The sequence below is a fragment of the Gigantopelta aegis genome, chromosome 9 (genome assembly GCF_016097555.1).
Source record: "Gigantopelta aegis isolate Gae_Host chromosome 9, Gae_host_genome, whole genome shotgun sequence".
NCBI lineage: Eukaryota > Metazoa > Mollusca > Gastropoda > Neomphalida > Peltospiridae > Gigantopelta > Gigantopelta aegis.
In genome coordinates, this window is record NC_054707.1 from 51,960,559 (window position 1) to 51,982,395 (window position 21,837).

General features: G+C 38.3%; 2 protein-coding genes across 2 annotated transcripts; both read right to left on the bottom strand.

The window, feature by feature from the left end:
- Positions 1-465: 465 nt before the first annotated feature.
- LOC121380658 (protein PLANT CADMIUM RESISTANCE 3-like) lies at positions 466-6,781 on the bottom strand. The gene is made up of 3 exons (XM_041509589.1): positions 6,476-6,781; positions 3,458-3,526; positions 466-2,541 (listed from the first exon to the last, which is right to left on the bottom strand). Exons 1-3 carry the CDS (start codon positions 6,686-6,688, stop codon positions 2,500-2,502), a joined length of 324 nt encoding a protein of 107 aa, XP_041365523.1. The 5' UTR covers positions 6,689-6,781; the 3' UTR covers positions 466-2,499.
- A 1,776-nt stretch (positions 6,782-8,557) lies between these two features.
- LOC121381634 (sporozoite surface protein 2-like) lies at positions 8,558-11,032 on the bottom strand. The gene is made up of 2 exons (XM_041510969.1): positions 11,020-11,032; positions 8,558-9,132 (listed from the first exon to the last, which is right to left on the bottom strand). Exons 1-2 carry the CDS (start codon positions 11,030-11,032, stop codon positions 8,558-8,560), a joined length of 588 nt encoding a protein of 195 aa, XP_041366903.1.
- Positions 11,033-21,837: the final 10,805 nt, after the last annotated feature.

Sequence of the window (21,837 nt, forward strand, 5' to 3'; positions counted from 1 at the left end):
GTACACTGTATAACATTAATATTACCACTGTGTAATGTTATCATATTTGTTAATATACATTTCAAATGTTTTATTTAACGACGCACTCAACACATTTTATTTACGGTTATATGGCGTTAGACATATGGTTAAGGACCACACAGATATTGAGAGAGGAAACCCGCTGCCGCCACGTCATGGGCTCTTTTCGATTAGCAGCAAGGGATCTTTTATATGCGCCATCCCACTGACAGAATAATACATACCACGGCCTTTGTTACACCAGTTGTGGAGCACTGGTTGGAACGATTAATAGCCCAATGGGTCCACTGACGGGGATCGATCCTAGATCGATCGATCCTAGTCAGTGGGCTCATCCTAGATCGATCGCGCATCAGGCGAGCGCTGTACCACTGAACTCGCCCCTTCTACCTACAAGTAAATTAAAACTGTATTCACATTGTAAAGGAAAACAAAAGGTATCGATGAAGAAAATAAATGTTAATTTATTCGTGTGTGTATAATAAATATAAATCAGACTTATAGTACTGACTGAAATGAGATACACAAATACTGTATGTAAAAGTCGGATTTCTCCAATAATACCATGAACATTTTTAATATATTGTATCTGCCATTCTTAAAAGCATTGACCCTAGTTTTTAGTCAGTGTAAAATGTGTGCAGCCTTTCTTACTGATAAATAACACATTACCGTTATCGTCTCGTCTAAATTATCATTCTGGCTAATTCAACGTGTTTTTGTCATACTTGTTTATGTAAAAACCAAAAACGTTGTCTTCTTTGAAAACTAGGGTCAGTAATTTAATGTTAAGTTATATTTTAAATTCTCAATGTTTAATTATTTACCAGTTAAGAGTTGATGAATTGTATGTAATGTTAAAATGTATTTTAAATTCTTTGGGCCGAATTTACAAAAGCCTATTGTTGTCTTAAACGTGTGTAACCATGTATACTTACAAAGCTTAAACACATAAAATGAATATTTTAAAAATAATAATAATAAATAAAATAAATAAAAACCAGGATTCCTAAATCCGATCCCCATTGTTAAATTATTTACCTGAATTTAATTGTATTTAATGTTAAACTGTATTTTAAATTCTTAATGTTTAATTATTTATCAGCTGCAAAAGTTGTGTTGTATTTAATGTTAAATTATATTTTTAAATCTTAATGTTTATTTATTTACCCATTCTAACAGTTCAGTTGTATTTTCAGATCTGAATTACATTTCCAGTCAAGAATTAATTAATTAATTAATTGAAAAATATCACAACTATGCAGATATATATTATTTTTACTGTTACAAATATATATTATTTTTACTGTTACAATAACATATACATTCTTCAAAATAGCATCAGATACATAAATGGAGGATGAATTGCAAATATTAATGTCATACGTACCAAAACATAGTTCACAACACTGTCTTCACTAAGTTGTGAAAAACTATTACAAATGATATCTAATACGATATTCTTTATTCACTTTTTACTTATCAACTATAACATTGATTTCGACAAAATATGGGCCTAATTCTTATATTTATTTTTCTTCGATGAAAATGCAATGCGTCAGTCGGTGGGAAATGTAATTATTAATCTAGTACATTAATAAATATAATTACTGGGTGAATAAATATCATATTATACTATAGTACACGTAGAAGAAAGGTATTTTTAAGCTTGTGACAAAAACACACACACACACACACACAAAGGAGCTAAAAAAGGTACCGGTATATTTATAAACTATGTAATTTATAAATATATAAACATCTGTAGATGGGAAAGTTTCTATAACCAAACATTAAATATATATATATATCGATGTATGATTTGCTAAAAAGGTAGAAGAAGCATATAGACATCAAAATTCAAATTGGAATTGACAACATATTTATATTCAGGCACGTGTGCAGATGGGAGTTTTGGGAGTCGAACCCTCCCGCCCACTCGTTTTATTGTGTTTTCCAGCAGACCCTCGTAAAGCCTTCGCTCACCCGTCTAAACCCACATCCACCATTCGCTATACATGCGCCTGACATTAGGGGTGTTCCGGTCGTAATTTTAAGGAGTGGCAGTTAAATTATAGAAAATTAATACTTTAGCATTATTTATATTGTAAAAATTACTAGCAGGGGCTCATTCCCCTAAAAGTGTATTAATGATTAGTTTCTTTCTCTAACCTGCAATTATTTTTATGATTTCCCGAACAGCCCTTAATGACTATAGTAATTACGCTAACTGTAATAAATAGCATACGAGATTCTAAAACAAAATTTAGACACTTGAAGTAAAAAAATAGATCCTGATGTTTTAAAAGTAGACTTCACGAACAATTCGTATTAGTTTATAAATAGCACTCTCGAAGTTGTCTCGGGTAAAAAAAACACACTGGTCAATGAAATCACTGTTTTAGTTTGTTTTGGGAGGTTTTCTTGGGGTTTTTTCAGCAGTAACTGAACCAGATGTAGACGTCACAAATTTGCATATTATTCCCGGACCATGGCTTGTTGCTGCACTCCTTGTACCTCCTGTAAAGAGAAATTTCATTGGTTAAATTTTTTTAATTATAAGTGTATTTGGATATGCAATATTAAATATATGCAATGGATGTAACTTTCATTTATTTTCTAGTGTACTTGTAGATGTACGTATTTTATACATTGTATATAATTCCATCTTGAATTTATTTCTGTGCTTATATCCATTTAAGCTTTAAGCACGCTGACCTGGGCGCGCACACACACACACACACACACACACACACACACACACACACACACACACACACACACACAACACAACACAACACAACACAACACGCACATACATACGAAGCAAGGCTGTAGCTATAGAATGAGTCTCATCTTGATACTTACAATTCACTGATGATTAAAACGTTTTATAATAGAGAAATAGCCAATATACCTGAGGGTTAAGGTTCTAGATTGAGTGACATCTTGATACTTATAATTGACTGATGATAGAATAGAGAAATCGCCAATATACCTGAGGGTTAAGGTTCTAGATTGAGTGACATCTTGATACTTATAATTGACTGATGATAGAATAGAGAAATCGCCAATATACCTGAGGGTTAAGGTTCTAGATTGAGTGACATCTTGATACTTATAATTCATTGATGATTAAAACGTTTTAGAATAGAGAAATAGCCAATATATCTGAGGGTTAAGGTTCTAGATTGAGTGACATTTGGATACTTATAATTCATTGATGATTAAAACGTTTTGGAATAGATAAATAGCCAATATACCTGAGGGTTAAGGTTCTAGATTGAGTGACGTCTTGATATTTATAATTCACTGATGATTAAAACATTTTAGAATCGAGAAATAGCCAATATACACGAGCGCTAAGGTTCTACATAATGTGACATCCTGATACTTATAAGTCACTGATGATAGAACAGAGAAATAACCAATTTACCTGAGCTTCTTGTATCAAGGCACAGATGGCACAGAACCAGTGCATGAGGCAGTCATTCATGAAGGAACCCTGAGAAAAATAAATAAATATATCACAACAGAACATAGCATATATATATATATATATATATATATATATATATATATATATATATATATATATGTGTATATATATATATATATATATATATATATATAATATGTATATGTATGTATGTGCGTGTGTGTGTGTGTGTGTGTGTGTGTGTGTGTGTGTGTGTGTATATGTTGTGCGTGCATGTGTGCATGTGTGAGAGTGTTTGTGTGTGTGATATATTTTGATTTAATTTACTAAATTTTCAATACAAATTTGTAGAAAATACATGGTTTGAAACTAGATTTTTAAATATACATGTATATATTTCCTATGTTTTTCAGAGACGGATCCTAGGCGGTGGACTAGGGGACCCATTACCCCCAAACGATATTCAAATGCCCCTTGTTTTCTACACACACACACAAACAAACACACACACACACACACAAACACATTCTCTCTCTCTCTCTCTCTCTCTCTCTCTCCTCTCTCTCTCTCTCTCTCTCTCTCTCTCTCTCTCTCTCTCTCAACAAAGGCCATGGTTTGTGCTATCCTGCCTGTGGGAAGCGCAAATAAAAGATCCCTTGCTGCTAATCAGAAAGAGTAACAGCGGGTTTCCTCTCAAAATCTGTGTGGTCCTTAACCATATGTCTGACGCCATATAACCGTAAATAAAATGTGTTCAGTGCGTCGTTAAATAAAACATTTCTTCTTCTTCTCTCTCTCTCTCTCTCTCTCTCTCTCTCTCTCTCTCTCTCTCTCTCTCTCTCTCTCTCTCTCTCTCTCTTTCATTGGGATGCCCTTTTGACGAGTAGGTTCAGGAGCCCTTTTCCCTCAAAATATTCCCTGGATCCGCCCCTGTTTCCACTAATCAAAACATTTCGCGGTCTGCGGTGGTTAACGCCATGGCATTGTTCCTGATGCTACGTCTTTACCACGTGCGTGTCTGTGCGTGTCTAAACGTCCTGTCGTCCCTGTATTTACTCATGCTTGAAAACACTAGTCAGAGGGGAGAGAAGGGAATATTTTCATCACGCATCTCCCTAAGAAACACCCTGATATTATTCATATTGTTTTCAAAAAAGAAAAGAAGGGGCAAGAAATGGCGTAGAGGTGAGTATGCAGGTGGAGGGTTTTGGGGGTCGAGCAAATTTTCTTCTAGTTTTCAAATATATTTTCCAGAGAAGTATGATTCGACATCCCCTCCCCTATAAACTTTGCCCGTCACAATCTATACCATCCCCTGAATAAATTCCTGCACACACGCCTGACCGACCCCCTGTAAAGCAATGATTCGAGTGTCGGCACCCCCATGACTGACTCATTTTATTGAACATAATATTATTTCGTTTCTTCGCCGGTGCTATTGTAATTCACGGCAGTCTTCAGTTGCACGATACAATCAGCTATCATTGTTTCCGTGACTCGTTGCTAAGGTAAACACCTAACAAACGACAAAGCCACAAAGCCACAAGAGCGCCATATAAGGCATATTGTCACGCAACACGAATGGCGTTAACAGAGCATGGTTTGAAACGATCTAAACCGGTACATGTACTGTTTTATATGCACATTAGATTATACCAGACCGGCCTCGGTGATGTAAGACCACTACACTAACAAATAAACCTCTGTCCTGGACAGACAGCCCAGATAGCTGAGGTGTGTGCCCGGGACAGCGTGCTTGAATTTTCGATTATATAGAAGCACGAAAATAAGTCGAAACCCTTCCTGCTCAAGCACATTTTCTTTTTTAAATATATTTTTCGGGGGAGCATGAATCGACTTCTCCCCCTCCCACCCCCTATAAACTTCGCTCGCCACAGTCTAGATCTCACCCTGATAGAATATAATAGAACAGAACAGAGCAGAGCAGAATAGAGCAGAATAGAATAGAATACAATAGAATAGAATGATTTATTGTAATTTTGCATTATTTACATTAAATGACCTTGAAAATTATGAGGTAGTTATGAAATGCGTTATGTTTACATGCAAACAGACAGACAAACAAACAAACAGACAGACAGACAGACACATTTTAAATTTACATCTCACCTTGTATACAAATTAAGACAAAGTACAATAAAAATAACTATTGGTGACATATTCAAAATACATGTTTTTAGAAAAAAGGTTATAAGTAGAGGAGGTAAAACCGTATGGGGTTTTATTTATCCGATTATTGAACGATTTCTAACGGTTGTTAAGAGGTCTTTATTTACGAATTACTGTAGCTAACATCAGGCAAGGCGGAGCAGGGCGGAAGGGAGTCTAGCTGCCCCCATAATTGTGAATCGAAAATATTATTGATAATAGATTTTAAGACAAAGATGAATTTTACTTGCATTTAAGGACATCTAGTTTTTTTTATTTTACGGGGGAGCATACCCCCCGAATCCCCTAGAAACTGCTTTGCATCCTCGATCTCAGTCGTGTGTTCAAAAGATCTGTAACATCATATTTAGACACACGGTGACCTGGCGATAGTTTGGTTGCCGAAAATGTCACAATCAAGACAGTTATATAGAACACTCGAGTGATAATTTAAAGTAGGGCGTTGCGTAGGAATATATACTAGCGATACATTGAAAACTTTAGAACAATTTCATCCTTGATCAGGGCTAGCCCTGGGTTCCAATTTGGGTTCGCCAAAAAATTCGCCAAACGTTAAATTCTTTCGCCAATTTGAAAATGTTTTTGCCAAATATATTTTGACATTTTGACCAAATAAATTTTTTTTTTATGTCAAGTATTAATGTATAATAATTAAGATATACATATTCTGGTATTGGTAAAATACTGCACTAAACAAAATAAAAACATTTCTCTCTAGCCATTCGCGCATAAAACAAAAACAACCAACGAAAAAAACTAAACAAAAAAGAAAGAAAGAAAGAAAGAAAAACAAACACTTTTAAATTTTTCAAAATAAAACCTTACTTCGATTCCTTTCGACTCCCTGATTTTGCCCCTGATTTTCGATCTTGACCACATTCCCACAGGTCCAAGAATTGACAAGCAGCCGTAGACGCAACAGCTTTCCCCGACGGCTTCGGCATTTTTGCCGGCGGTTAGACAAGGCACGAAGTAGGTGATGATGCAGAGGCTGCAATTGTTGAAGCAACCGAACAAACCGTTGGAAAATTCGCCCATGGTGTACCGACCGGGTGAGAGAATGAAATACTACGGGCAAATCGACCAGGTTCCTAACCGTTGCCTTGCTCTGAGCGGCATGTAATGAAAAAGGAAGCGACAGCCGTGTTGCCACTGGAAACATGAAACAAAGAAATCCATTGGCCATTCTCAAGCGAACACGCTACCACCCAATACACCTGGCGAGAATGGTAAGGTTCAATGAACACACACGATTTGCTATAAAGAAGTGTTTTTATTTTGTTCAGTGCAGTATTTTACCAATACCTAAGACTATTCCATTGTAAAGGAGAATACAATTCGTAATATGAATGCTGTATTATACGCCAAATGGAAGTTTGTTTTGTTTAACACCACCACTAGAGCACATTGATTAATCAATCATCAGCTATTGGATGTCAAACATTTGGTAATTCTGACTCGTCGTCATTAGAGGAAACCCGCTACATCTTTCCTAATGCAGCAAGAGATCTTTTATATGCACTTTCCCGCAGACAGGATAGCACATACCACGGTCTTTGATATACCAGTCGTGGTGCACTGGCTGGAACGAAAAATAGCCCAATGGACCCACCGACTGGGGTCGATACCACACCAACCGCGCACCAAGCGAGCGCTTTACCACTGGGCTACGTCCCGCCCTTATATGCCAAATGTTCAAGTATAAACAAAATATTTACATGTCTAATGACGGCTGACTATCAATGTAATGTTACGATATGTTGCTTTATGTCATTCATCCTAAGCGGTGCCACCCAATAGCAGATCTATTATTTCTGTTGGGGTGTCGTTAAACATTCATTCCTAATGGTGTTTAATAACAGGGGCAGTCAAAAAGTTGGAAGAACCAAATACCAGAATTTGGTATACCGTCACTTTTTTAGTCTTTTTCAAAGGGCTTGTTGTCATATTAAAACTACATTCTCTGGAATATTTTTATTATTTAAGCATATAGAACAGAAAATCCAATTACGTTTGGTGCATATATGATGCCGCACTCCGCATTGGTTTCACTACGCTGGCTTATCCAGGTCAAAAACAAAGCCATGATTTTGAAAGTGGAACACTTTTGATGGGCTCGTAACAATCTCGGTTTTCATTGGCTTATCACAAGTATAGAATTCCCCAACAAGAGATCACGTGAGATTTCGCAATTTTTGAACAAATTTAACTGTCTTGATTGAGGGGTCGTCTCATATCTCCAAAACATATTTATATCCAAAGAGGTATGGTACAACGCCTTTCCAGGGGTCAGTGAGTGGGGGATTTGCTTTTAAATTGTGAGTGGCCAGCTGTTGGCATACGCGTTACATTTAAGGGGGTGTTACTAATTACGTAACGCTCTAAGGGTAGAGGAAGAGGGTACTGTGTTCGATTTACGTAACAGTTTTCAAGACTATATTTTATTTTTATTCATTACTTAGACCTAAAAAGGTGTTTTTTGGAAATGCGCTGTCAGTCTAGGATCGATCCCCATCGGCGGGTATACAAAAAGTAGTATTTTCTTTTTATTTCCAAAAACACTTTTACTTTTTTTCATACGTCAAAGCAAACTGAAATTATTTACACAAAACAGTTTTGTAGGAGGATAATACTGATAAGGAAATATCAGTAAGATGTAGCGGGCGAGTCAGCTGTAAATAGTGCTATGTATTGGTGCTGAGCTTGATGTAGGTCAGTCAGGTATATGTGGCGAATTAGGTGTAGATGGTGAGTCAGGTATAGCTGGTAACTCAGATGTAACTGGTGAGTCCGGTATAGTTGGTGACTCAGATGTAGCTGGTGCCTCAGGTGTAGCTTGTGAGTCAGGTGTAACTGGTAAGTCAGGTGTAGCTGGTGAGTATGGGTTGCTGATAAGTGAGATGTTGATTACTGAGGTGTAGCCCCTGTTGAGTGAGGTGTAGGTGGTGAGTCAGGTGTAGTTGGTGAGTCAGGTGAATCGGGTGTAGTTGGTGAGTCAGGTGTAACTGGCGAATCAGGTGTAGCTGGCGAGTTAGGTGTAGTTGGTGAGTCAGGTGTATTTGGTGAGTCAGGTGTATTTGGTGAGTCAGGTGTAACTGGCGAATCAGGTGTAGCTGGGGAGTTAGGTGTAGTTGGTGAGTCAGGTGTATTTGGTGAGTCAGGTGTAGCTGGTGGGTCAGGTGTTGCTGGTGAGTCTGCTGTAGTTGGTGTGTCAGGTGTAGCTGGTGAGTCAGGTGAATCGGGTGTGGTTGGTGAGTATGGTGTATCTGGTGAGTCTGGTGTAGCTGGTGAATTTAATGTAGCTGGTAAGTCAGGTGCAGCTGGTGAGTCTGGTGTTGTTGGTGTGTCAGGTGTAGCTGGTGAATCGGGTGTAGCTTGTGAGTCTGGTGTAGCTGATGAGTCAGGTATAGCTGCTGAGTAATGTGTAGTTGGTGAGTCAGGTGTAGGTGGTGAGTCAGATGTAGGTGGTGAGTCAACTGTTGCTGTAAGTCAGGTGTTGGTGAGTGAGGTGTAGCTGTTGAGTCCGGTGTAGCTGTTGAGTGAGGTGTAGCTGGTGAGTGAGGTATTACTGGTGAGTCAGTTGTTATGCAATTTAAATAAAGTAATTACTTTTTTTTTCATTTCAGTTATTTCACAATGCCCGTAAAAGTGAGACCTAACAGACTTAAAGATAGTTTGGGTGGCTTCATGCAGTGGCTTCACTATACAATCCTGACTACGCAAGTACTTGAATAAGAGAAAAGAAACGTTCTGGCGACACAAAAACGCGCACGTGTTAGCACTGTCATGCTACACACTTATGGAAAATAAGCAATTTTTTTTATTGTCGGTATACTCTTATCTATGACATAATGTTTGAGAGTCGTAATCTAGGTGGAAATCCCCCAGTAAAATATAAACAAAACATTTCTTTAAGATTAAAAGTCAGGGCCCGCGGAGTGTATTTGAAACTGGGGTGGCCCTGTCAGTGGATATCCTTGGGGGTGGGGATGGGGGTGTAAAAATTGAGGGTCTAAACATATTAAGGGGGGTTCGGATCATGCTTTCACGAAAACCCCCCAATGAATTTCAGGTGTGCATTTCCAGCCTTCTCAGCACAATAACAGGGGGAAGTGGGGGGGGGGGAGGGTCCATGCCCCCTCCCCCGGTCCGCGGCCCCTGAAAGAGTCCTTTTTGTCTAGCTTAAGATGGCCCTATATTATTATGCTTTGATATTTTTTCTTCTATCCCATAACCCCCACTCCCCACCACCACCAATCCCCCCCCCCCCCCACTCCGTTATTTCAGGCCAGGTACAGACCCAGGATACTCAGCAACGCATGGGTCGCTATCGTGTATTCTATTTTAATGTTGTTTTGATGTAACATGACAAAACATTCGATTGTTTTGACGACAGTTTCCACAACAGAGAATGCACCACAGTCTGTTCTTTGTCAGTCTCCATAACACAAGATAAACAAAAACGGTTGTCACACACCCGGACCGTCGATCGTGATTTTAGGTTACCTGGGCACGATGTCATTACTCATAGTTAAAGATGCAATCTCGAGTATAATATACATTCCATGTCTTGGTCAGAACTCTCTGGCCACATGAGGCGTGCTTGAACAGTTCTTTGATGAAAGAATGCCAAAAAGTATCCCAGTATTTTTACAGGTCTCGGTGGTGTAGTGGTGAAGCCACCGAGCGTGAAGTTGATAGTTACTGAGTTCGCACCTCGGTACCAGCTGCCACACACCGACTTCTCTCTCAGTAAAAACTAACCACTAATCCTATGTTCTGAGACAAACAGTCCAGATAGCTTAAAGGGACATTCCTGAGTTTGCTGCATAATTTAAGATGTTAAGACTAACAGAGACTTTTTGACGACTGTAATTACATATCAAATATATTTTTCTGCATAAAATATTAATGGCTGTATATTAAACGTGTTTCTGGTCGTTCTAATATTTGTACTACGTTAAATTTCATTTTATTTCCTAAAAAAAGATTTTTTTTGTACGTACGAAATTATTGGAAGACAAAATCCAGTTTGAGCTTCTTACAAATGTTAAGACGACCAGAAACACATTGAATATACAGACACTGATATTCTCAACAAGAAAATATATTTAATATGTAAGTTTAATCGTAGAAATATTTTATTAGTCGGAAACACCTTAAAATGAAGCAAACTCGGGAATGTCCCTTTAAATGTGTGTGTGTGTGTGTGTGTGTGTGTGTGTGTGTGTGTGTGTGTGTGTGTGTCCTGGACAAGGTGCTTGAACCTTAATTGGATATAAACACGAAAATAAGCGTAAATGAAATGAAAATGAAAGTGTATTTTTGATATTACCATTCAGCCTACTCATTAATATTAATTCTCTTACCGTCACGCGCCATGGTTTCGCCTTTGGCTATACACAGGGCGGGACAGCCAAGTGGTAAAGCGTTCACCTGATGCTCGGTCAGTCTGGGATCTCAGAGGTATGTGGTGTGTAATATCCTGTCTATGGGATGGTCGATATAAAAGATCCCTTGCTACTAATGGAAAGATATAGCGGATTTCCTCTCTAATACCATATGTCAAAATTATCAAATGTTTGACATCCAATAGCCGGGAACGAGACGTAGCCCAGTGGCAAAAAGCGTTCGCTTGATGCACGGTCGGTCTAGGATCGATTCCCGTCGGTGGACCCATTGGGTTATTTTTGGTTTCAGCCAGTGCTCCACAACTGGTGTAACAAAGGTCGTGGTATGTACTATCCTGTCTGTGGGATGATGCATATAAAAGATCCCTTGCTGCTAATCGAAAAGAGTAGCCCATGAAGTGGCAACAGCGGGTTTCCTCTCTCAATATCTGTGTGGTCTTTAACCATATGTCTGACACCATATAACCGTAAATAAAATGTGTTGAATGCGTCGATAAATAAAACATTTCCTTCCTTCCTTCCAATAGCCGATTATTACTAAATCAGAGTTCTTTAGTGGTATCGTTAAACAACACAAATTTTAACCTCTTTTTTTTTTTGCCATACTCACTAAACGCAAAATAATTTGTTATTATTATTTTTAATTTTAACACTGAGAAGTGAAGCGCTCTTCTACTATTGTGTGTTATTTAAAAATTTAACGTGATAATATTGGACGTTCAGCCAGTATGAACCACAGGACATAACAGCTTGACACACTATATGATCGTCTTACCCCGTTAAGCGCGAAGCCGTTCATACACATGTAATAAATTAATGTCAAAAATTATTATGTTCAGTTTTTACAATTCCAAGTGCATAACTATTTCATCAACATGCAGTACTATGAAATAACGATCGAGCTCTTCCTTCCGAAAATCAATACACGGAATAATAAAGGAAATCACCATTTTGCTGTTTGCCTTTTCCCGTCAGTAGCTGAATGAACGAATCCTACTCCTTTCTCTCTCTCTCTCTCTCTCTCTCTCTCTCTCTCTCTCTCTCTCTCTCTCTCTCTCTCTCTCTCTCTCTCTCTCTCTCTCTCTTCATACATTAATACAAACAGTTACCATTTACAACATTTATTGATTCAACAAAAAAGTAATAGTTCGTTTATTTATTTCAAATAAAGTAAACACATGAATCGATCTATTTTGCTTTCTAAGCATTTCAGATTCATATCGGGCGGGAGGTAGCACAGTCGTAAAGCGCTACAGGGAATGTAGTTTTAAATAACAAAGCGTAATTGGCATATCATTGCCAGGTGTGTGGTGTAGGGGTAGGAGATTGGGACGTGCTGTTTTGTAGCTGCAATTTCAAGGCTGTTAGCCGACCTTGGCGGTGTGTGGTCATAAGCGTACGAAACGGGGGAGGTAACCATTAGCGTACGAGACAGGGGCAGGGGGAACAACTGTCCCCCTAGTGCTGGGGCAAAACCTCAAATTCGGGCAAAAATAATACAGATTTTTTGGGGAAATGTGCTAATCTAAGACCTTTTTACCATGTATTTCCACCATTCTATTCTTAAAATTAGTTGGTATCCTTGTAAAAATGCATAGTGATTTGTTTGCAACCCTATATAGGCTTATTCGGACATTTTTCGGGCCTATGGGGTCAACTGTCGCCCCCCCCCATCCCCCACACACACACACACCCCCACCCCCTAGTGCTGGAGCAAAACCTCAAATTCGGACAAAAATGATGCAGATATTCGGGAAAATTGTGCTAACCTGAGACCTTTTTACCACGTATTTCCATCATTCTACCCTCAAAATTCCATCCATGTAAAAATGTGTAGTGATTCGTTTGCAACCCCATATATAGCTGTTTGGTAAGTAATGCTAATATGAATAAATGTAGTTATCCAGATTCGGGCGAAAGCCAGCCTCCCCCTCCCCCATCCTACAATAATGGGAGCACGTACACCTGATATGTGATAGTACGAGCTGAAACTATAACACTATTACTATATGGCTAAATATAGGCAAACATTTCTTAAGATATATAATATCCAATTAAGGGTCGGGCAGCATACACTTCAGCTATTTGGATTGTTTATCCTGAGCAGGGGTCAGTTGCTAGTTGTTAGAGGTTTATGAGAGACAAATCGTGAAGAGCCATTATAACTTCCCACGATCTTTAGAAGGTCTGATGTCATTGTTTTACGAGAGTTAGGCGGTGTGTCTTAGGGTGGATGGTGTTATGGCTATAAATATGGACTCTGAAACAGTTGATAACCCTTTCCTGTCCTGGACGGAGGAACCGGCCGAGGCCGGTACCTTTGCCCAGGACAGGCGTGCGCTACAACATCTTGCTCTGAATGTGCACGTTAAACAATTAGGAATTGGAATTGAATTAGTTGATAACATTGCCGTAAATAACACATCTTTAAAATGGTTGATGCTGTTGTTCATTATAGGGTATACCGTCTTGCAAATGGTTGATGATATTGTTCTAAGTAAGGTATATCTTAAAAATGGTTAATGCTATAGTTCTAAGTATGTAGTGGGATATATCATTAAAATGGTTGTGGATATTTTTTCAAATAGAGTATATCTTTAAGAGGGTTGATGTTATTGTTCTAAGTAGGGTATGTTTTTGAAATGTTTGTTGCTATTTTCTAAGTAGGTATGTCTTTAAAATAGTTGATGCTATTTAAAGGGTATTTCCCCGTTTCGACGTGACAGACTCTATTTAGGCTACTCTGTTGTGACTTTATTCAAACGTGTTACAGGTTTGTAGATTACCAAACTCAGTGTTCATTTTCACGGGTTGAAACAAGGGTCTGCGACTTTAAAAGAGTTAATGTTTTTACGTGGGGCTGGACGTAGCCCAGTGGTAAAGTGTTCGCTTGATGCACTGACGGTCTGGGATCGATCCCCGTCGGTGGCCCATTAGGCTATTTCTCGTTCCAGCCAGTGCACCATGACTGGTATATTAAAGGCCGTGGTATGTGCTATCATATCTGTGTGATGGTGCATATAAAAGATCCCTTGCTACTATTGGGAAAATGTAGCGGGTTTCCTTTCTAAGACTATATGTCGAAATTACCATATTTGTGACTTCCAATAGTCGATGATTAATAAATCAGTGTGCTCTAGTGGTGTCGTTGAACAAAACATGGTAGGTATTTTGTTTAAGTCTAAAATATGCTATATGTATAGCCACGTGTATAGCCTTACTTAGCTGTCACGGTACATGCTCTTAAATTTTGTTTCGCCTGTGGCGATTTTAATTGTGTTAGAGGGCCGTGTGCAGTTTATTGCCCGTAGCCCAGGTGGACAACTTGTTACGTAAGACTTCTGCGCGACCATCCTCGATTCTTGCGTTCAAATATGCACTTAGTCCCGCTGTGGAGGCCATGTGGCGAGTAGTTACGTAATACCTCTGCGAGTGCGGGTTTTACAACTGCGATTTGGCGACGATGGCGTCAGTAGTCTGACGATCAGAGAGAATATACCGAGGTAGAATATGAGATGATACGTGAGGTGCCGCTTTGTTCTCCCCCAGGCCAATTCTGATTTTGGAATAAATAGCTAGAATTTAGAGAGATCTAGGAGAACGAATTAGGACGGCTCCTGGGAACGTTAGTCCGTTTGGACTTTGGTAAATATCATTTCTGCTCTGTGTATAACCTTGATGTGATTGATGTGACTTAAATATTTTAATACTGTATTATACCAATATTCTTTAGACAGTGTCTTCGGTCATCTGACGAAGTAAATCGTAGACTTCTTGTTCTAACATTATATGAGTATTTGGTAATATAAAGCTTAGCCAGTCATCCTAGAAGACCCTAGGTACACTGTAGGTTATTGTCTTTATTGTGATAAGTATTAATTCTGTGTTACAAGGTTACTGAATGAGTAGTTAGGGTTAATTAAAAATTAACCCGTTAGGAATAGAGCTGTAATTCCTTTATTAATTAAGTTCCCCAAGAAGCGTTCTAAATTATCACACATTACTGAACGAGTAGTAAGGGTTAATTATAAATTAACCAGTTAGGAATGGTGTTGTACTTCCTTTATTAATTAACTTCTCCTAGAAGCGTTTCTCAATTATCACACGTGTGGGTGTGGTGTAACGGTGAAGTGATTCGCATATTGTGTAACTAGACACCCAGAGATTAACTAATTAAGTGATCAGTTCTGGGTTGTTATTATTGTTGTTATTAATTGACTACTACGGCTGTACATTTGTCAGCGTAGATGAATACAGATTCCAAAGTGTATTGTGTTTTTGTTGTGTTTTCTAGAGAACTAACGTGCTATATTATATATACTTTATATAAGATCGTATCTCTGATCATACCTAGAGACGAGCCATACTAGGTTTAACAGCCTGTTACAGAGAGATCTAATAGATATATAGTTAGGAGAGATATTTTGATAATCGTGTTTTATTCAGTTACGGGAATTATAGAATCCCCGTGACAGGAGTAGAAAATTGGGGGCTCGTCCGGGATCTGAAACGGGACATGCATATTTAAAAAAGTATTGTTTGTAAATGGGGGCTTTATAAATTAATTTTACAAATTAACCAGAAGTAGCACGTTGTTCACTAGAAAATTAATTAATAATAAGTGCGTCATATCTAAACATGGATAAGAATTTGCTGGATAGGCCTACGCTTAGTGTAGTGGAGATTAAGCGAGCACGTAAGGCCGAGTTAGTTGAAATCGCGGGTGAGCGAGAAATTGATTTAACATCAGCTAAAACTTTAGGTGATATAAAGACAATTATTATCCAGGAAGTTTTTGGTGATAGGCCTGTTATGGAAGACAGTGAGATTGTTCCAGAGATAGAGATAAATGAGTTAAGTGTGGAACAACAATTAGCTTTTAAAAAGCTTGAGTACGAAAGAGAAGAGAAAGAGAGAGAAAGAGAAGAACGTGCATTGGATAGAGAGAGGGATAGAGAAAGAGAAGATAGAGATAGAGAAAAAGAAGATAGGGATAGAGAGAGAGAGAGAAAGAGAAGAGAGAGATAGAGAAGATAGACATAGAGATAGAGAGAAAGAAGGTAGAGATAGAGAGAGATAGAGGGATAGAGAGATAGAGAGAGAGAGAGAGAGAGAGAGAGAGAGAGAGAGAGAGAGAGAGAGAGAGAGAGAGAGAGAGATAGAGGATAGAGAATTCCAGTTAGCAAAATTAAAAGTGGAACATGAGTTAAAGTTGAATACTGAAGAAGTCAGACGAGAAGCCGGAAATGGGTTTAACATGTCGGAGGCTTATAGATCAGTGCCGGTATTTGATGACGAGGAAATAGATATGTTCTTTCAACTTTTTGAACGGGCCGCTAAGCAGCTAAATTGGCCGGAGTCTAAGTGGACATTGTTAGCCGTGTCTAAGTTTAAGGGGAAGGCTAGTATAGCTTATAATTCAATGAGTGATGAGCGAGCAAGTCAGTACGACTTAGTTAAGGCTGCAGTGTTGAGGGCTTATGAATTACGACCTGAGGATTATCGGTTACGGTATAGCGAGTTGAGAAAAAACGCAGGGTCAGTCTTATAGTGAGTTTGTGGCTAAGAAGGCAGGGATGTTTTGATAAATGGGTGGTGTCTCATCAGGTAGAGTCTTATACCGAGTTACGGGAGTTGTTGATCTTACAAGACATTAAAAATGGATTACCAGTTAGCTTACGTATTCATTTAGAGGATCGTGATGTCAAAAAGATAGAGGAGGCAGGCATAGTGGCAGATGATTACGTGTTAATACACAAAGCTCAGGCAGTACCGGGTAGCTCTTTACAACAGGGTGATAAGAAGAAATTTCAGCCAGGTTTTTCCCGGGAAAGTAACTATCGGGGAGAGTCATCTAGTTGGTCAGCTAGTCAGGCAAGGAATGCACCTGGTGGGCAAAGTAAGGATAGACCTGCATTATCAGCCAATGCACGAACTTTTCGTCCACATTGCAGTTACTGTAAAAAGGATAACCATCTTATCGGAGACTGTTTTAAAAGGAAACGCGATAATGCGCAAGTGGTCGGTTTAGTGAGGTCAGCTCCGTTAGCGAGAGAGTTAATGGTTAGTCCCATGGCAGAGAAAGTAAACCCGTATGTGTCCACTGGTATGGTTTGTGATGTGAAACAAGAGTTGTGTCCTAAGCCAATATCAATCTATAGAGATACCGGGTGTAGTCAGAGTCTGATAACGCAAGAGTGTTTAGCTGGTATTGAACATTCAGACATAGGACGTAGTTTGGTTTTAACCTCGGTTACTGGAGAAAATATGGTTGTCAGGTTACATAAGGTTTTCTTGTGTTCGAAGTTTGTGACGGGACCAGTCATTATGGGTGTTGTGAAGGACTTGCCTGTTGAAAACATAGGAGTTTTGTTGGGAAATGATTTGACTAGTCAGTGTTGTCAGCCGAAATGTGACCAACTGTTAATTAAAGACAGCACGTTAGCAATCGAAGAGTGTGAGGTTGATGAGATTAAATATCCTGCGTGTGTAATGACTAGGGATATGCCCAGTAGGTTATCACGGGATCTAGAGGATATTTGTGATTTGTCTGATACGTGTGTGAGCCATGAAAGTGGAGTGGATGAGGTTGTCAGTAAAATGGTAGATAAGTCAACTGACAAATTAAATGTGGTGGAACCTGTTGATCTCCCGCAGAGGGGAATTGAACCAGTTGTGTTTGATAGAGGGGTCTTACCTTGTATTAGACAAGAGTTAGTACTAGAGCAGGGGGCTGATCCAAATTTGTTGGCAGCTCGCACTACCTTGTTAACGGTGGACAAGGGAGTATTACTAAATAAGAGAGTTAGAAATCGGAGGTTGCCGGCGACCGAACTAGCTAGGACGCAACTGAGCCATGCTCAGAACAAAATAAAATCAGAGTTTGATAGGAAAGCTAGGACGCAACTGAGCCATGCTCAGAGCAAAATAAAATCAGTGTTTGATAGGAAGGCTAAGAGTCGGGAATTTAAACCAGGGGATAAGGTGCTGCTGTACCTTCCCATTAAACGGGGTTCTGTGCAGAACAGGTATTTCGGGCCCTATGTTGTGCACAAACGAGTTAATGAGACAGGGTATGTGATAAACACTCCTGATAGGGTTAGGAAAAGTAGGTATTGTCACATCAATTTGCTAAAAGGTTATTTTGACAGACTGCCGATAGTTCCAGAGGGACCGGTCCAAATTGAGAGACACTCAATTTCCGGTGATGACGTCAAGACTGCAGAGGTCAAGTTGGCCAACGGCCAGATTCTAGCAGACTTGAACCCCCAGCGAGCAAAGCTGACTACATTGATACAAGACAATGTTTCCATTTGTCGGGACCTTCCAACGGTTACCAATACCTTAAGCCAAGATGTGCGCTGGGAACCCAACGCTACACAGATTCGACAGCATGCCTATCGGAGAAAACCTGGAAAACGTGCGACGCTGAAAAGGAAGAACACGAAGTTCCATTGGTCAGGTGAATGCGATAAGTCATTCAACCGGCTCAAGCAGAGGCGCTACTCGTCTCCCGTGATGGCAGCACCAGACTACCGAGTGCCTTTCAAGCTAGCTATGGGTGCCAGTGACGTGGGTGCTGGAGCTGTGAAGCTTTGGGCATGGCTTGTACTGTTCCAGGAAGTTCCAGTTTGGAAGACGAAGACGGACTGGACCATCCTAATGAAAGCCTCCAACCAGAGAGTCTTTTTGAGATGGAGTCTTCATTCTGCAGGAATTCCCCAATTACCATTGAACATATCAAGGGCACATCCAATGTAATCGCTGATGCCCTGTCCCGAAGTTGAACGTTATGATAATGTGTTGACATTCTTTATTTCTGTTTTGTTTATATATATTTTTGTATACCAGGGACTCAGAGACTCAGTGTGATTACTGGTAGTCACCTTATTATTACATGTGTTATAAATGCCCGTATGCGTCGGTTAACGCACCCCTTTGTTTTAATGTAGTATATTTCCCTATTCCTAGAGTAGAGGAAATATCCTTTTTGAGGTGGGGGTGTGTCACGGTACATGCTCTTAAATTTTGTTTCGCCTGTGGCGATTTTAATTGTGTTAGAGGGCCGTGTGCAGTTTATTGCCCGTAGCCCAGGTGGACAACTTGTTACGTAAGACTTCTGCGCGACCATCCTCGATTCTTGCGTTCAAATATGCACTTAGTCCCGCTGTGGAGGCCATGTGGCGAGTAGTTACGTAATACCTCTGCGAGTGCGGGTTTTACAACTGCGATTTGGCGACGATGGCGTCAGTAGTCTGACGATCAGAGAGAAATATACCGAGGTAGAATATGAGATGATACGTGAGGTGCCGCTTTGTTCTCCCCCAGGCCAATTCTGATTTTGGAATAAATAGCTAGAATTTAGAGAGATCTAGGAGAACGAATTAGGACGGCTCCTGGGAACGTTAGTCCGTTTGGACTTTGGTAAATATCATTTCTGCTCTGTGTATAACCTTGATGTGATTGATGTGACTTAAATATTTTAATACTGTATTATACCAATATTCTTTAGACAGTGTCTTCGGTCATCTGACGAAGTAAATCGTAGACTTATTGTTCTAACATTATATGAGTATTTGGTAATATAAAGCTTAGCCAGTCATCCTAGAAGACCCTAGGTACACTGTAGGTTATTGTCTTTATTGTGATAAGTATTAATTCTGTGTTACAAGGTTACTGAATGAGTAGTTAGGGTTAATTAAAAATTAACCCGTTAGGAATAGAGCTGTAATTCCTTTATTAATTAAGTTCCCCAAGAAGCGTTCTAAATTATCACACATTACTGAACGAGTAGTAAGGGTTAATTATAAATTAACCAGTTAGGAATGGTGTTGTACTTCCTTTATTAATTAACTTCTCCTAGAAGCGTTTCTCAATTATCACACGTGTGGGTGTGGTGTAACGGTGAAGTGATTCGCATATTGTGTAACTAGACACCCAGAGATTAACTAATTAAGTGATCAGTTCTGGGTTGTTATTATTGTTGTTATTAATTGACTACTACGGCTGTACATTTGTCAGCGTAGATGAATACAGATTCCAAAGTGTATTGTGTTTTTGTTGTGTTTTCTAGAGAACTAACGTGCTATATTATATATACTTTATATAAGATCGTATCTCTGATCATACCTAGAGACGAGCCATACTAGGTTTAACAGCCTGTTACAGAGAGATCTAATAGATATATAGTTAGGAGAGATATTTTGATAATCGTGTTTTATTCAGTTACGGGAATTATAGAATCCCCGTGACATTAGCCTAAAATAACTGGGCTGGGGACATTATTATTATTATTATTATTATTATTATTATTGTTATTATTTTAATTCAAACATCAGATGAAAGTAGGCCTAATAGAATTTAATGGCCCTGACATGTATTAACGAAATGAACTGCATACCCCAAGCTCCCGTCCCCACTATCTATGTCCATGACTGTATTAATAAAAATAATTACATGGACATATATTCATTATTAAATCAAAGCCATACTTTTGCGTTTATATATTTTGCTTCATTTTCCTCATCGTGTAAAATATCTGTACGTTTATAAAAGTTATATCTTGGATATTAATACTTTTAAAGTTCTTTTGATATTGTGTGTCTGGTATTATATCACTGAATATTAATTTGGTATTATCTGGCAGGGTCAACTCTCTTGAGTAGCCTATTTTTCCTTTAATGACAACTCGGGAGTGGATGGGAAAGAGTGCGATCGTTTATTTTACTTTATCTGCCGTACTAGAATGTTACGAAATGTTTTTACACAGACAAACAGAACTTTCCAGATCCTCTACCTCAGTATAAGCAGTATAGTTTTATTAATTATTATTAAACCAGCTAAATTATACACACCATTTTGTGCCATTATTAATTTAAAATCCTTTTTTTTTTTTTTTTTTTTTTTTTTTTTTTATTATTTATTGTCCTCAGATCACTGGCAATGTCAAGGTTGGGGTGCCTTGAATCATTGTCTTACATTTCATAATATTTACATATAGTTATACATACGTAGTGCATACATACATACATAAATAAAAAGCAATAAGCAAAGAAACCAAAGGAAAGGGTCCTAACCTATAGTTAAAGAAGATGATGTTTTTGATGTTATTCGTCAATACTGAAAAGGTTAAACCACTTTCCCCAGCATTCATTAAATTTGTCATGTTCGCAGTTTTTAAAATAAATGTATCTTTCTATTTGAAATTTATTTTGCAATATGTTTTTCATAACATTAATATGAAGACTCTTGTTAAGTATTTTCATACTATAAATATAATATTTTATATTGATTAAAATCCAGTTAACTACATTGCTAAACTCACCATTTATCATACCAAACATAACTATATGTTTATTAAGTGGAAGTCTGACTTCAGTTTTGTTAAATATCCACTTCTCCAACTCTTTCCACATATGTTTTACTTTATTACAATCATAAAACAAATGTTGTAAGGTTTCAGGAACATTTGTACAAAAACTACATTTATTTGAATTTACATAATGAATCATATGCAGAAAGGTATTAGTAGCTAGGATTCTATGGAGCAATCGGTATTGAAACCATTGCAAGGTAGTATCTTTTGTACATCTAAAGGGTATAACATAGAATTGTTTCCACATATAACAATCAAATGCTAAATCCTTAGATGCATTTTTTTTTTTGTGCCTTTGGTATTACATGATTATTATTCAAAATATTGTATATATCTTTACTTCTAATATTCTCATTTAGCATTACTTTCATTTTAAATGGCAGTATAGGTATTTTACTAAG